At 36.5% G+C, this 15,609-nt stretch overlaps 1 protein-coding gene across 7 annotated transcripts in view; it reads left to right on the top strand.

Moving 5' to 3' along the window:
- si:dkey-237h12.3 (teneurin-3) overlaps positions 1-15,609 on the top strand; it is a 148,958-nt gene that overhangs the window by 118,232 nt on the left and 15,117 nt on the right. For all 7 annotated transcript variants that reach the window (XM_058797083.1, XM_058797084.1, XM_058797085.1 and 4 more), the window contains 7 exons: positions 344-370; positions 1,686-1,832; positions 1,953-2,160; positions 3,671-3,790; positions 7,565-7,826; positions 8,634-8,901; positions 9,798-9,941. In XM_058797083.1, coding sequence (XP_058653066.1) covers positions 344-370; positions 1,686-1,832; positions 1,953-2,160; positions 3,671-3,790; positions 7,565-7,826; positions 8,634-8,901; positions 9,798-9,941 — 1,176 coding nt within the window. The remainder of the gene's footprint in view (positions 1-343; positions 371-1,685; positions 1,833-1,952; positions 2,161-3,670; positions 3,791-7,564; positions 7,827-8,633; positions 8,902-9,797; positions 9,942-15,609) is intronic.

Raw genomic sequence — 15,609 nt, forward strand, 5'->3', positions numbered from 1 at the left:
AAATCTGAAAAATTCATATGATTTTGAAAGCATCCTTATCCAGTAATCAAAAATGACTAATAAGGTCATGGAAATGTATTGTTTGGAGTGCAGGAGCCCTGCGTACTGAAAAATGCCAAATTATTCATGCAGTTCTTGAGAGTAATTTTAAAATCAAACACATTGTCAGCACATCAATGTATTGTAGCATATTCAAATTCTACTTATGAGAACTTACAGGTTGACAGTTGGCTGAATAGGTACATGCATAGTTTATAGCATAGTTTGCATTGCACAAAAATTAATATTTTGCGTCTGAATGACTTCTTTCATTCTTTCCCTTTCATTCATTTTATCACTCCAGCTCACTTTTTGGACAGCAAAATAAAAGGTACAGTGCTTTCTTTCATCAACCATGTTCTGCTTTCTGTGTGATGTCCGGAATAAAAATGTATCTCTTTATTAATTATTGTTTTCTTAAATTCCTCCTTAATCATATTTTCATTGAATTAAAATGTTTATGAAATCGAAAAGCAGATTCACAGATATAGACTGTGCTTCGTAAAAAAAAAAAAAAAAGAAAGAAAGGGGGGAAAAAAGTAAATTTCAAAAGCATTCGAGCCTTCCTCTAATCGAGCTCTTCAACAGTACAATGCAAATATCATGAAATGTCATATTTACTGAAGAGAGGGTAAGCCGCAGCATATTAGGTGTGTGTATCCAGCAGAGGCTGCCTGGGCTATCTGTAGAAATGACACTAAATCACTGCATACCGCAGTATAACACCCCATGTTTAATTCTTTTCCCTGAATGTCTCTTCATGATAGCAGACTGGATAGGATATAGAGGTAAAGGTCATGCTGCCCTGAAGAGAGCATGTGGCTCTGACCCCTCTGTCTCTCAAGCATGACTTTCATTATGTCTATGTACCGTGTATTAATGTGTCCCCACATGTGTTCGGTTTCAGGTTTCCTGTTTTATACAGTGTAACTGTAGGCATACAAAGACACACACAAAATCATCAGTCAGTTCATGCACATATACACATTCGCATTACCCAAATCCCCATTGTTGTACATCTCACTGTCTCTTAATGTAATATTTAGCAGCTGCTAAGCTCCTTAATTTAGCATTTCCTCTGTAATTTCCTTTGACTTCACACTTTTCTGTGACAAAGGATATGATGGAGCACTTCAGTATACTGTGTGATAAACTCTTTCTGCACTTGTTCTGTTCAGCTCAGCATGCTGTTAATTCACATGGACACTGCTAGATGTGTAATTTTATAGTATCTTTCACAAGAACATTCTTTTAACTTTATAAGCTGCTCAGATTTCTCTTAAATATTTTATTTTATGTATTTCTTTCCTTTTTTTTTTTTGGAAATCATTTTGCCTGGCTGGTATTTAGCTGAATTTATTAATCTATTCTCCTAGAAATGGAGAACAGAAAATAATTTTTCTGTTTTCTACAATACGAAAGCACACATATTTTGTCCAGCTGTTTCATGTGAAATTACAGCTGTCCCTGAGTCCTGTCCGATGTCTTTAAAATGTCAAGTTTCAAACGTTTGACTGACTAAAACACATTCACCGTGTTTTCCCCTGTATGTTTATGCAGTTCTTTATGGTGAGTTTTTCACCCCTTTGACACATCGTAAGCTGCTGATTGGTTGGTATGTATAACTGATGAATTTGTCCCGGTAGATAGCTGTCCAGGGCTGTGTAACAACAACGGCAGGTGCATTCTGGACCAGAACGGATGGCATTGCCTTTGCCAGTCGGGATGGAGAGGGGTGGGGTGCGATGTCGCCATGGAAACCCTTTGCTCTGACGGCAAGGACAACGAAGGAGGTGAGAAAATGACGAGAAGTTGGGGGCTAAACAATTGGTGCTCCCACTTCTGTACTAAAAGTGTACACATAACTTTAAAAGCACTGAATATGTAGTCTAAAGCCTTTGCTGTTATTTTAGATGGTTTGGTGGACTGTATGGACCCAGACTGTTGCATTCACAGCACCTGTCAGGGTCAGACGTATTGCCGCGGGGCTCCAGATCCCAGCACAATGCAACACCTCAGCTCACCTTCTCCAGACGCTCAGGGCTTCTATCAGCGCGTCAGCTTTCTGGTAGCTCCGGGGGGCACACATACCCTACCTGGAGAAAACACATTCAACAGCAGGTTAGGAGATCTTGAACTGCTGAAGAACAGTCAACTAGGTTTGGATTTAGTAAGAGTATTGGGACCTATCCTACAGTGAACTAAAAAATGTTGCTTGAAGGGATACTTCACCCAAAAATGGATATTACCACAAAAGAAAATCTCTTTTTTTCTCTTGGATTTCAGTGTTGTTGGACCCCATTGACTTTTATTGTAGGAAAACCATGTATCTTCAAAATATCTACTTTTGTATTTCTAAAGAGGTTTGAGTAAATAATCTCAGAATTGCCATTTGTGAGTGAACTATCCCTTTAACACTTACAATCTAGCTTAGAAAGCTGTATTTTTAATACTTTTTAATAATGTTAAAACATATTTTACAATGTCATAAAATAACTAGTTTTGCTGCTTTTGGAAATTAATGCTATTTAAAAATGAAATTGAAAATCAATTAAAAATCAAAATTGTTAAATATACAGTATATCTCATTCTAAACTTCTCACTGAGACACATGGCTTATTATCCCGATAATGCCTCTTATTTCATGTTTTATTTATCAGTGGCATAACATATTAAAGTGTATATGCATAGAAAGTCCTTCTGGCTGCAAGTAATTGTGATGCCGTTTGATGTGTTGCACAAAATTTCCCACAATCTTAAAGTGTTTGTAACGTTTTGTGGTCGTAGATCTAACAGCATGGGAAAATAGAACAAGCCACACTCATACAGAATAAACAATAGGGTTTTCCTTTTTGATAGGAATTCAGAACTTCAGCTTCCCTTTTTGAAGCCTCCATGTTGTCCTATGTAATTTCTTCTGCTTTCATATTGCAGATAGAAAAGCTATCCATCGTTGGTATGATTTGTACCATAAGCTAACGTACCATGTACTTTAGGAAATGATTACTTTTTCCAGTGAAAAAATTGAGCACCTCACCTTTGCACCTCTTCAATTTGAAATCTTGAGCGAATATGTTCTTTGCCCTTTGGTGTTTTTGGACAGAGTTAACAATATGAACATTGCTGCTTGTCTTCACTGCCTTAGAATAGGAGCAGTCAAAAAACCTGTTAGAATCTCTTGATATTTGGCTGATGAAGCTTTTGATTATGCCTTGATGAGGAAACTTCTCATCCCGCCCATCTGCTCTAAGGTTTCTTTTGTTCGCACAGTGAGAAATTATCACACAATTAGTGTAAAGATGCGAGATTGCAGGTCAGCCACTAAATGGTGCTTGGTAAAATAATTTGTGCTGTAATTACGTCTGTTAAGATTATCAAAACAGAACGGCAGAGGAAGGTCAGGTGCAATGGATTGAGACATTTTACAGTAGATATGGACATTTTATACATAAAATCTATGAATTTTATGTATAAAATATCAAATTTAATGCTGCTTATTGTTTTTTTTGTTGTTGTTGTTTTTTAACAGCCTGCTGTCCTTGATTTTGATGCAGTGAACAGCTGGTTAATCTACCTTTGTTTTCACTTGGAGCCATATTCACGTGTTTTTTAATGTATGTTTATTTAATAGCCTGGTGTCCGTTGTGAGAGGACAGGTGGTGACCAATGACGGCACTCCACTGATTGGGGTGAATGTGTCCCTTCTGCATTACCCCCAGCAGGGTTATACCATCACCAGACAGGACGGCATGTACGTACAAATATGTTTTACTCAGACACAGACAAGCACATTCATAAACACATAATTATGCTAATACCTATCCTTAAGATAGTCAGTGAAAAACCATTTTGCATAGTTTTATGCAAATTCATATTTACATCTCGCCGCTTCCCACACAAGTCAAGTCAAATCAACACAAACAGGCACATTCTCAACCCTATGTCAGTGATACTGTCACTCAAAGGCAACACATTACAATTTGACCCATAAATGTCCTTTTATGATCCTTTTATGACCCAAAAAGTTAAATTTACAGATCACATTTCCATATATTGTTTTTTTCTTTTTTGCATAACACACAAAATCTCCATAAATTATACTTGCTTAATTAGACAAATTACTCAAATTATAATATTTACTATATATATATATATATATTAGTGCTGTCAAAATTAGCGTGCTAACGCAGGCGATTAATTTTTTCAGTTTAATGCGTTAAAATTATTTAACACCGTTAACGCAGGGGAGAGGCCTAGGGTTGGCCACCCCACTTATAACTGCTAATTCTGTCTTTTCTTTCTTGACAGGAAGTGTATTTATTCAGTCGCAGAACGTCTTTACGAGCACATCAAACAGGAGATGTTTAAAGCCTGAAACAAACTGCACTATTTTCGACTGTCCCAGACGAAAGACTGGCATCGTGAAGCAAACGCAGCGATTTCTGATTGGCCACAATTGTTTCACGATGCCAGTCTTTCGTCTGGGACAGCCGAAGATTGTGCAGTGTATCTCGGGCTTAAGACACCCGCTCCAACTTCACTTCAGCGCCAGGCGCGAGTCAAACAAGCGCGGAAACTACTGTGCTCGCAGTGCATGCTCTTCAATTGCACAAAGGCGCTGGTGCGCGCATAGCCTGTATCATTTTATATCAAATCGCGAAAGAAACTACGAGCATGCAATGTTGTGATCAGTTAAGTTATGAAGTTACCAAAAAGGTGATTAAAGCTGCCATAAAACTGTGCATGCATGTAATATGTTATATATGAGTTACATTAAGAACATGTCTCTGAAATGGATTTCAAAACTGTCCTTGAGCAGCCCAGCACTGTCTCCCTCATCTAACACACCCGATTCAACTCGTCAGCTCATTAGAAGAGACTGAAATGGGTCCGACCTGAAATGGGTCAGATAGCTTTATTCAATTTGTGTATATTTCTGTTGAGGGGCACAGGTAGCTAAATATGACATTTATTATAATGGGTTTATGTGAAGATTGTTTTAAGTTCACTTAACTTAGAAGTTATTTTTAAAGTCTAATAAATGTTAAAATTGATAGCTCTTAATTATAATGTAATGTTGAATGGTTAGTCAATGGTTAAATATTAGGGGGAAACATTTTTATAGGGAAATCAGTATTAATTGGTATCAGTGATACTGGCCTTCAGTCACAATAAAGATGCCATTAAACAAATATTAAAAATATACTGTCTTTATGTTGTTTGTACATTAATTTGAAGATTGAATGTGAAATTATTGCAAAATAAATGTATATTTAAAAACTTTCATATTAGGTGGGATTAATCGCAATTAATTTCAGAAAATGTTTTTTTAATCGATTGACATATATATATATATATATATATATATATATATATATATATATATATATATATATATATATATATATACTGTTTTAATCATGAATTATATGTACGCAAAACAGTTGCTTGATTTTGAGTCTGACATATAATGATTTACATTAATTAGGTGTTAATTTAACTATTCTGACCAATTAAATGAAGTCAGTGAAAGACGCAAGACTGATTTAAACCCATAAAGCAGTTCAAAAATCTGATCTCCACATACATGCAGTAAAAAGGTGAAAATGTTCACTTTCAAGCCCCATTTTAACAGTAGTTATACAAGATTAAAGCAGTCTGCAGAGTTTAAATTTTCAGTTCTGGGCTGATTCTGGGGCTATCTGACCTTCTTGTACCTTTATAATAATCCTTTTAGTCATTATCCATCATTATCAAGAATCACTCAGATCAGCAGTTAATGTGAGTCATCTACTCAAGGGTCACATGCGTGGGAGTTTGCATGTGTATGTGTGGTGACCGTATGCCTTTAACTGAGGCATGACCGTAATGCATTAAAAACTTTATTTTCTCTTCAATAGAGTTTAATGAAAGAAAAAATACTCAAGGGATGGATCTTCATCTCTAAAGAAGGAAGGCTGATGTTGGGGATTATCCGATACATCCAGATCCCTCCTAAAAACCTGCACACAGGGGAACGGGCTTCAGATAATCATGCTTGTTCAGTGCTGGTGTCTGCTCTTGGTTAGCAAGCGTGTCCAAGGGGAAACAGAGTCAAAGAAACAGCTTTAAAGGCCGATGGTCTGGAACAGTGGCCCAGCCATGCCAGGATTGAAAAAAGGGACAGGAGCAGTTAGGGAGAATTTCAAGGCAGTCGCACTGCAAGGATGTGTATGTTTGTGTGTAAAGTCACCGCACCGTTCATCTCTCCCCTTCCGGGCAGGGGAGTCAGCAGCTCATATAGAGCACGACTTCAAAGAGACGCCCCTTCATTTCCAAATCTGCGCCTACCTCCTCGCTATAGCACGCTAATTAAAATAGGTCCTGCTCTAACTGCTACCTCCAGATCTCTCATCCAAATCCCTCAAACGCAAAAAAAGTTACATCACATCTCTACCCCTACTCTCATCAACTAATAGAACATCTTAAGCATGCCAGCGAACTACTGATAAAAGACAGTGAAGTCTGCCATGTTATTTAGCTGTTATTTTCATTGGATTTATGAATCGGATACATTTTTAGACGAGGATATGAAATGTGGAAGACATCAATAACTAAGCGCTTTGATGAGGCTAACAAACCATGTAATTTGGAGAGGACCCATGCCCTTATGAGTTTGATAACAGGAAATTATGAATCACACTTAGCCTTCATATGCCCTCTGCCCCCACACAAACAATGTGAGATTCTGGCACAAACTGTATCTTTCATAAAAAATAGTGAAATATTATGTAAATATACACTACTGTTCAAAAGTTTGGAGATGTTTTAATGTTTTTGAAATGAGTCTCTTGTGCTCACCAAGGCTACGTTCTGTATTTGATCAAACAAAACTGTAAAACAGTACTATTGTGAAATATTACTACAATTTAAATGTTAATGTAATTTAAAATGTCATTTATTTCTGTGATGACAAAGCTGAATTTTAGCAGCCATTACTCCAGTCTTCAGTGTCACATGATCCTTCAGAAATCATTCTAATATGCTGATTTGCTCATCTAGAAACTTTTCTTATTATCAGTGTTGAAAGCATTTGTGGTGCTTACTATTTTTGATGAAAAACAATTATACTTTTTATTTCTTATATGTTTAGAAAGCTCACAAGAACAGCATATATTTGAAATATAAATCTTTTGTGACATTATAAAAGTCTTCACTGTCACTTTTTATCAATTTAATGCATCCTTGCTGAATAAAAGTATAGATTTCTTTAAAAAAAATAGCAGTGTATATTACACAGCACTACATACATTTTTCATTTTATACATTCTCAATGCATACAACATAAAAAAGTTCAATGTCTTGTATTGCCATGGTTAATAATGACAATGTTTTTGTACATGTACTGTATTACCATATTATTAGTTTTTTACATCTTACCATCCCTGTACCATGTTACCACTATAGTACTTTCTCAGAAGAGTCAAATGTATTTGTCAAGCATGCATAAGCTCTGTTCTGAAGACTGTTGTTTATTCACCTGCAGGTTTGATTTATTGGTGAATGGAGGCACAGCATTGACGTTGCGTTTCGTGCGTGCTCCATACTCCGCTGTGTATCGCACGGTGTGGTTGTCATGGAGAGTTTTCCATGTGATGGACACACTGGTGATGAGAAAAGAGGAAAGAGACACGCCAACCTGTGAATTTAGTGGCCTTGACAGACCCTCGCCCCGAATCACGGCGTCACCACTCTCCACCTTCTACCGCTCCAGCCCCGAGGCCAGCCCCATCATTCCTGAGACACAGGTGAGTCATACCGCATCACATCTGGGAGTAAAATGAGTCTCGGTTCATATTTCCTTAAAATCAAAATAAATTTGACTATGTTCCTCAAGCTCGTCTGAGCTGTATGATTTAATGACACTACAAAATATGAGAGAACCAGGTGATTTTTACTTACAGAACATACTGTACAGTCAGGAAAACCAGATATTCTTAAGACCACCACACAGATATTGCTACTGAATTAATGATGACAGTGGTGTACTATATCATGTTCCTGTAACAGAAATAATTCACATTTTATGCTTGTAACATAAATCACTTTTAAGGCTATAAGTGGAAGTCAGCAGGGATCAGACATAATTAAAATAGATATTTTTTTGTGGGATAGCATTATTTTATATGACTGTCATTCTGAAGATTTGAAAATTGCGTATGTTGTATTTTTAACCCTTTAAAAAGCTTCAATCTGAGTGTGTATAAAGCATCTTCATTTTTTTAAACTCTTGACATCAGGGTTGCCATACACTACCGTTCAATGTTTTGGAGTCAGTAAGATTTTTTAATATTTCTAAAATAAGTATCTTATGCTCACTAAGGCTGCCTTTATTTGACCTAAAATACAAAAAACTAAAAATAAACATTTCCCCAAAAATCTTACTGACACCAAACATTCCCGAGTGCAAGAGGAATGAATTCATAGTGTGAATTTATGAAGCAGTGCATTTTGTTTGAAATATCTGACAATTTTAATAAAAATGATAACAGGCCACAAGGAAATTTACACTACAGGCAATTAACTTCCTCTCTCATGCACATTTTTAATCACAGGTTCTTCACGAGCACACGTCCATTCCTGGGAGTGATTTAGACTTGATTTACTTGAGTTCACGTGCTTCAGCCTACAAACCTGTTCTGAAGGTCATCTTGACCCAGTCCAGCGTGCCCTTCGGCTTGGCTCGGGTCCACCTCATGGTGGCTGTGGAGGGCAAAATCTTTCAGAAGCAGTTCCCAGCTTCACCCCGGCTCTCTTACAGCTTTATTTGGGACAAGACAGATGCGTACAGCCAGAGAGTCTATGGACTTGCAGAGGCTGTAGGTAGGTAGTGGAACAATGGGAGGAAACAGATCTATATAAAGCCCTCTGTGTATGAATATATTATTAACTTGGACTGATTTAAACCAGGAGCAAATTAATCTTTTTTCACCCAGATATTTCAGTGGTGAGATGAATCTCCCTAAACTGATAGTACAAGTCAAACTGATTATTAAACAGACCAGAAGGTTGAACTTAATATTCTCCAAACCCTAAATGAATGGTTGTTAAAGGGATTTAGGACAGAGAATACAGGACAATAATATGGTTTCATTCTAATGCCGGCACAAAATGTATGATTTAAACCTTGCTGAAAATACACATAGTTCAAAAGCCAATCTCATTTTGTTGAATTTGCAGCACATGCTTAATCGTTATCTTAACCATCTTTTGCTAAACTGACACTGGATTGTGTTCTAGCAATAAATAAAAGGTATAAGCAGCTGCATTTTTCTAGTCCATCTATATATTGCTGACTGCTCCTTTGCATGTATAATTAGTCTGCAAATGAAGCGCATTGAGAAAAACCAGCTTTCAGAAGGTCACAGGCCCATTTGGAAAATGTTGCTTCAACTGGACTCTTGTAATCATGCTATTTGCTGAAGTATTTTTTCCTTAACAAGGTTGTAGCTGCTCTGAAATAGTTACTGCACCAGGTTTCCATGTGCGTATACAGTAAATTGTCAATACCACATATTTTGCTGGTATTATATTATATAATACACAAGTGAGTCACCTATAGAACAAAAAAAAAATTAAATTATATATACCTAAAATATTTGCATGTAAAATGTTAGCTTTAATTGAGCAATCTAAACATGAAACCTATATTAAATTAGGTAGAAACAACCTTATGGATAATAGATTCCTTTTGCCCTGTTTCCTACTCTATACTTTAGTATCTGTGGGCTTCGAGTATGAATCATGCCTGAATGTGATCCTATGGGAAAAGCGGACAGCCACGCTGCAAGGATATGAGCTGGAGGCTTCCAGCATGGGCGGATGGAGCCTGGATAAGCATCACATCTTGGATGTGCCAAATGGTAGGAATCACTTATTAAACCCCACCGGAACCACCTCAAGGGAAATGTCCCCTCACCAATTCAGGGGTCAGTGCCTCTACCTGGACTCATTGTCATAAATATTCATCTTAACATGAAATATGGTTCATTGCCTCATTTGCACATAATAAAGCAGAGTTTGAAAGGGCTAATCGCTCACAGTGATGACAGATTAAATCGGAATCATTAACACAGCGTGCCAAGTCAGAACTGTGCTCTCCAACATTATGGGGGACATGATTTGGCTGAATGAACTTTATCCAGTTTTCAGGCGCAGAATGCATACTTATAGCTTAATTCAATAAAAGTGCCATTAAAACACAAGCGTGAATATGGAAATGTGGCATTATTCCACCAGACATTCCCTGTTCCTTTGTCTTCATAATGAAACAGGGTGACAGGGAAGCTCATTCTGTCAGCTTAAATCTCCATATTCACACACATAATGGCATCTTTTTGTTCTTGGTAAATGACGATGTGTGCACAGTTTGAACCAGATCCAGCAGTCGTATTTAATGGCGCATTTTGGGAGAAGTCATCCGCTCTGCAGCATATCCCGATGCCCTAAATGAAAACACAAGATTAGACTGACACTTTTTCAGGTGCGGTTGTCTCGGGTTGTTTCTCTGGAGTTAGTTAGTGTGACAACATCTGATTGTTCCTCGCCTGAACCAAAGATTTTAAGCCTCTTTTTGATTGCTGGCTAAATGCCCAGTTGGCCTTGGGATTTCCACATCCTTTAATCCGATGACCTGCCGAACAAATGGTCATGGCCGTCTGCTCAAGCCTTATTTTTGCACCTCTAGACAGTTTATCTAGTTTAAGCAGTGTTTCTGCCAATAAGTCTTAAATTCTCATTTTACACCTTGAGCCGCCGGAGTGGATTAAACCAATCACAGATTTTCGGAGATATAGAGATAGCTTATATCGTTATCTTATTTAGATTAGACCATTATTATAGAAATGCTTTGGTGTTCGAATTTGATCATTTCATAGTTAATACTGATTAGTTAATAGTGCATTTAATAGATTTGCCTTTTTATAATTATTTTCAGTTGCATGAGATGATATCATGGCATATTTTATCTGTTATGGTAAATATTAGGAGATTTTTATACTGCTTAGATTTATTTTATTTATTTTTTTGCTAGCTGCTGAAGTTCATAGACTTTGAATTGAAGATTAACTGCATTGTTTTTGCTTTTTTTGTGAACTAAATCTGTCAAAAACCTCACAGACACAGTTGAAAGCGATGGAACAAAAAGCCTGGGAACTGCATATTCTGATGGAAAGCACTGAGGCATAGAGCATCTGTCTTAGAGCTCTCAGCTCCTGTTATATATAAATCCATAACATGATTTATATATAAAGTTATGTTCTTCATAACTCAGTTAGCAGGTTTGTGGTTAGATGACTTTTACACGGGGTTACTCATTATTTATCTACACGCTCATAATCTTCTTAGGCATCGACTTAGAAGTTTACTTTGAGAAGAATGGTGCTTAAAAGAGCTTAACACATAAGTCTGGCTCACCCTGTTTAATCTGAGTTTTGTAAATTAGATGAAAGCTTTGCACATTTGGGCATGTCACCTTTACAATCTTTTTCGATTAGTGAGTTTCTGTACATCAGAAGCGATGCATGGGAAGTGATGGAGATGGGAAAACATTTTGTCCTGAAGAACATGTCACAAATGTAATCAATTTGCCAAAGGGAGATCTTCTCTTTGACAGTCTCATTTGTCTCACTGATTGATAATGCAGAGCCTCTCATATCTATGGCTTACAGGTCTGATCAGCAGTCAGCGGCTGTGCAAACTTTGTGCCTGGGCATATGTGTATGTGTTTGAGCAAGAGCTACATCCCATTGCTGAGCCCTTCCTTATAACACAAGCATACTCTTGTTCATTTGAAATATTTAATCACAATCTTTCTTCGATATTTATCATATCATACAAAAAGCTAATACAAAAAATGCTTCTATCTTGAATCCAAACAATAAATATTATAAAAGGATAACATTTTAAATGAAAAAGTTGAAAATTTTGTTGAATTTGAGAAAATTTTGAGAGCAGTACTCAAGCAGTGTGAATTCCACAAGTTTGTGTAAAACCTGATCATCATGTTCTGCATCATGATATGTGAATGAGCCAAATTTGCCTTTAACAAAGCAAGAATAACTAACCATCAGTACAAATGAGATCACATGATCAGTTTTACTAAGCTGCTTATGCGATTAGTGATTCTTCTTTTTGTCTCAACTTCATTTGAAATATTTTCAAATTTCTGATGATTTGTTTTAACTAAGTTGAAATAGGAAAAATATGTCCAGTAAAAATGTTTCACTATTTCTATTTTCTCATTTTATTTGTTCCTTAGAAATATATTTCTTATTCATATTATGACATTTAAATGTTTGAATGTTAAATTCTAAAAGTTTAATTTTAGGAAAAAACAAAAACAAAAAAAAGTTGTCTCAGACTTTTGGACCCCACTATAGGTGTCAATCCTTAACCTTTTTGGTGAATTTTTCCGATATGGCAGACTGCTTAGTCTGACACCTCTTTATGAATGCTGCTGAACACCTAGAATATTTGATATTCAGCTTGTTTGCTTGACATTTACAAAATAGTTTTATTTATCCCATTGCTATTTGATCAGCATATTTGCTCAGTGAATAATCAATAAGCATAAGCATTGCATTACTGTAGATGACATTGAATGAAATTTCCATTTATAGAGTTTTTTGTACTTCATAGACATTAACATGTAGCTGAGAGTGGCCAAAACAAATCGACTGCTTCTCACCTAAAGGTCTAGCCATAAAGTCACAAGTTAATCAGGCCACAATTTACAGCCTCCATGCTGCATGGTAATGACAAACACTAATGAAAAACATGCACTTTAAATGTAATTATTTTTTGACGCTGCATGTAATTAGAAGTTCTTGGAATGTTTACACACAGTTTGTGCTATGGATATCTTAAATTGTGTGGCTTGTTGCAGACAGCAACTGGTTTTATCGCATAGACCTGTGCTGAACCATATCTATGGAATAAAGTATCATAAAGATACTGAAGATTGTTAGTAAGAAACCATACAGAACACCCACAATGCCTTTGTGGCAGCGATGTCGATTATTACAATCAATATAGTCTTAATGTTGTTGTTGTTGAACAGGGTTTGCACAGGACTTACAGTCAAATCTTTGTAGATAAAGTAGTTCATTATTTTCTTCTAGTATTTGAACAGTGGTGGTAGTGTGAGCAGTGCATAATGAGATTAGGGCAATGCAATACAGCAATCGCAGTTTGAGTAAGTGAGAAGTGTCATTGGTTTGTCTTGCTGTCAAGGTCAGTGGCTTTGTTGAGTCACACTTAAAAGCAGCCACCCAGACCTATTCATCTTACTTAATGGTACATTGTAGACCTCTGAATAAGAACAGCAGCTTCTATTGGGCCGGGTGTTCTCAAGATCCCCTCTGACTGTGTCTTCATTCCAGTCCTCCTCTCAATCAATTAATCAATGGCGGGGCCTAATCAAGCAGGAACAAATTGCTATGCACCCTGCTTAGCTGCACATGGGAAGACATTAGCCATGATTCGCATGCAGTTCAGAATTGCAGAGGGTTTTGGGTCATTTAAGCACTCTGTGAATTAACAGCTGATATCAGCCAATGACAGTTTACCACGCTTGCTGCTAAAGTGACAGTCATCACACTAAAGAGGAGACTTGGCACTGGATGCACTTGATTTGTCTCTTCAGTGACACAGTGCATTCAGGATAGACACAAATCTACATATTTTGAAAATCATCTAGTTGGCCTGTATAATTGGCTGTTTTCAGGTTCACATTTCTTCAGCTTTCTTTTGTTCAAAACCAGCTATACAGAGTACAACTGAATGATAAGTTTTTGACATGTTTTTCAAAGACTATTGTTTAGCATGACATACTATTTTAAAAGCACAGTGCTCGTGGCAGGACGCTCAAAACAGCGCAAGATGCAATGCAACAGCAGAAGATTTCTGTCTGAATGTGTATGACTGTTTTTTAATGGCTGGGGATGTAGCTGAAGATGCAACATTTTTATTTATTTTTTATTCAGTCTCATATTGTTTAATCAAAATGTCATACCTCGATCTTTCAGTGAAAACAACAGACGTTACTTCATTTTTGTGAATTTAATTACATTCTCTCAGTTGTCTGATATATCTGCTACACAAAACAAATACAATAAGGCTAGATCTAAATGTTGAGATCATTTAGCTTTGTTATATATTGTCATATCACCCAGCCCTAAAACCACTCTAAAACCACTAAAAGTATGAATGTAAAGCGCTCTACAATTAAATTTGACTAACAGCTAAAGCACACTCTCTGCTCTGCTTCTGACACTTTGGTTTGTCTTGCACAAGAAAGAAAAAAAAAAAATCTCAAAGAAATAGTGCCGAAGACAAATGACAAAACATTTGAAACTGAACAGTTACAGACTCCTATAGTTTTAATAAAACTCGGCCTCTGAACCAATTACAAAGCAAAGACGATGGTGTGTAGCCACTGAGGTAGCTAGTTACTGAACTTGAGTTGTAGTGGCCAGCCAATGGGAGTGTAGTTCAGTGCAGCGTTATTGATGTGATTAATAGGCCAAAGCAAGTGTTGGAAGTCTAACATGTTGCTCAGTATGAATAATTTATGGCCCTGGGCATGGCACTTCCCTTTGAAGTTCCTCTTTGAAGCCAACCCCAAAAAGAAACAAGTTAAATTTTCACAGGACTGAAATATTTATCTGTAATGACCCAAGCTCCTCGCTCAGTCTTGGACTGAAAGTGGTGTTAAAATGATTGAAACGATCAAAGGTTTTAGAAGCTGAGATCTATAGGGACTGGAAAATAAAGCACACAGAGTAGACAATCACCTCTCAGGTGATCGAAATGTCTCCGGTTGGTACATTTAATGCCTGAGGACCACATTCTTTTTTTTTTGGATATCGCACATTTGAGACGGATTTTCTCTGATTTGACAGCACAAACACAAATTGCTTAAAAAATTCAATCATAGTTTTGCCAGAAGAACTGCTATTGTGTGGCATAAGCTTTTCTCTGAACATGTTATAAAATAGTTGCTGGAAAATGACATGAGAAATAATGAGACAAATACATTTATGTGCTAAAATAATAATAATAAAAAAAAATATGACTAAGAAGTAGATTATTTTAAATGTAGAAAATTAACATTTTTTAATAACATTTTTAGTGAATTGACACAAACTATAGCATAGCTCATATTATGCAGATGAAATATATTTATCCTTCTGCTCATTTTCATTTCAAATCACATTGAAAGGAAAATAATGCTAAAAAAAAAAACAAAGAGCAACATCAAATAAAAAAGATGTAATTCTGCTTAAAACTAGACTGCTCAAGAAGTGCTCAATTTATTTCAAAAGTTGAAGTCTAATCATCCATATTAATGAAAATGTTCATTATGGTAGCTCAGATGCCTTTAGCAGCTTAATTCTTTTTGGAGCTTCCTCATCAAAGTGCTACTTCAATGTCCACATTAATGGAGTTTCTAACGGAAGTTCGGGAAGATCACAGCGCTAAGTGCCCCCTTTTCATAGTGATGTCCAGGGTAGGAACTTTCATCTTTAG

The sequence above is a fragment of the Onychostoma macrolepis genome, chromosome 14 (genome assembly GCF_012432095.1).
Source record: "Onychostoma macrolepis isolate SWU-2019 chromosome 14, ASM1243209v1, whole genome shotgun sequence".
In the NCBI taxonomy this organism is placed as follows: Eukaryota; Metazoa; Chordata; class Actinopteri; order Cypriniformes; family Cyprinidae; genus Onychostoma; species Onychostoma macrolepis.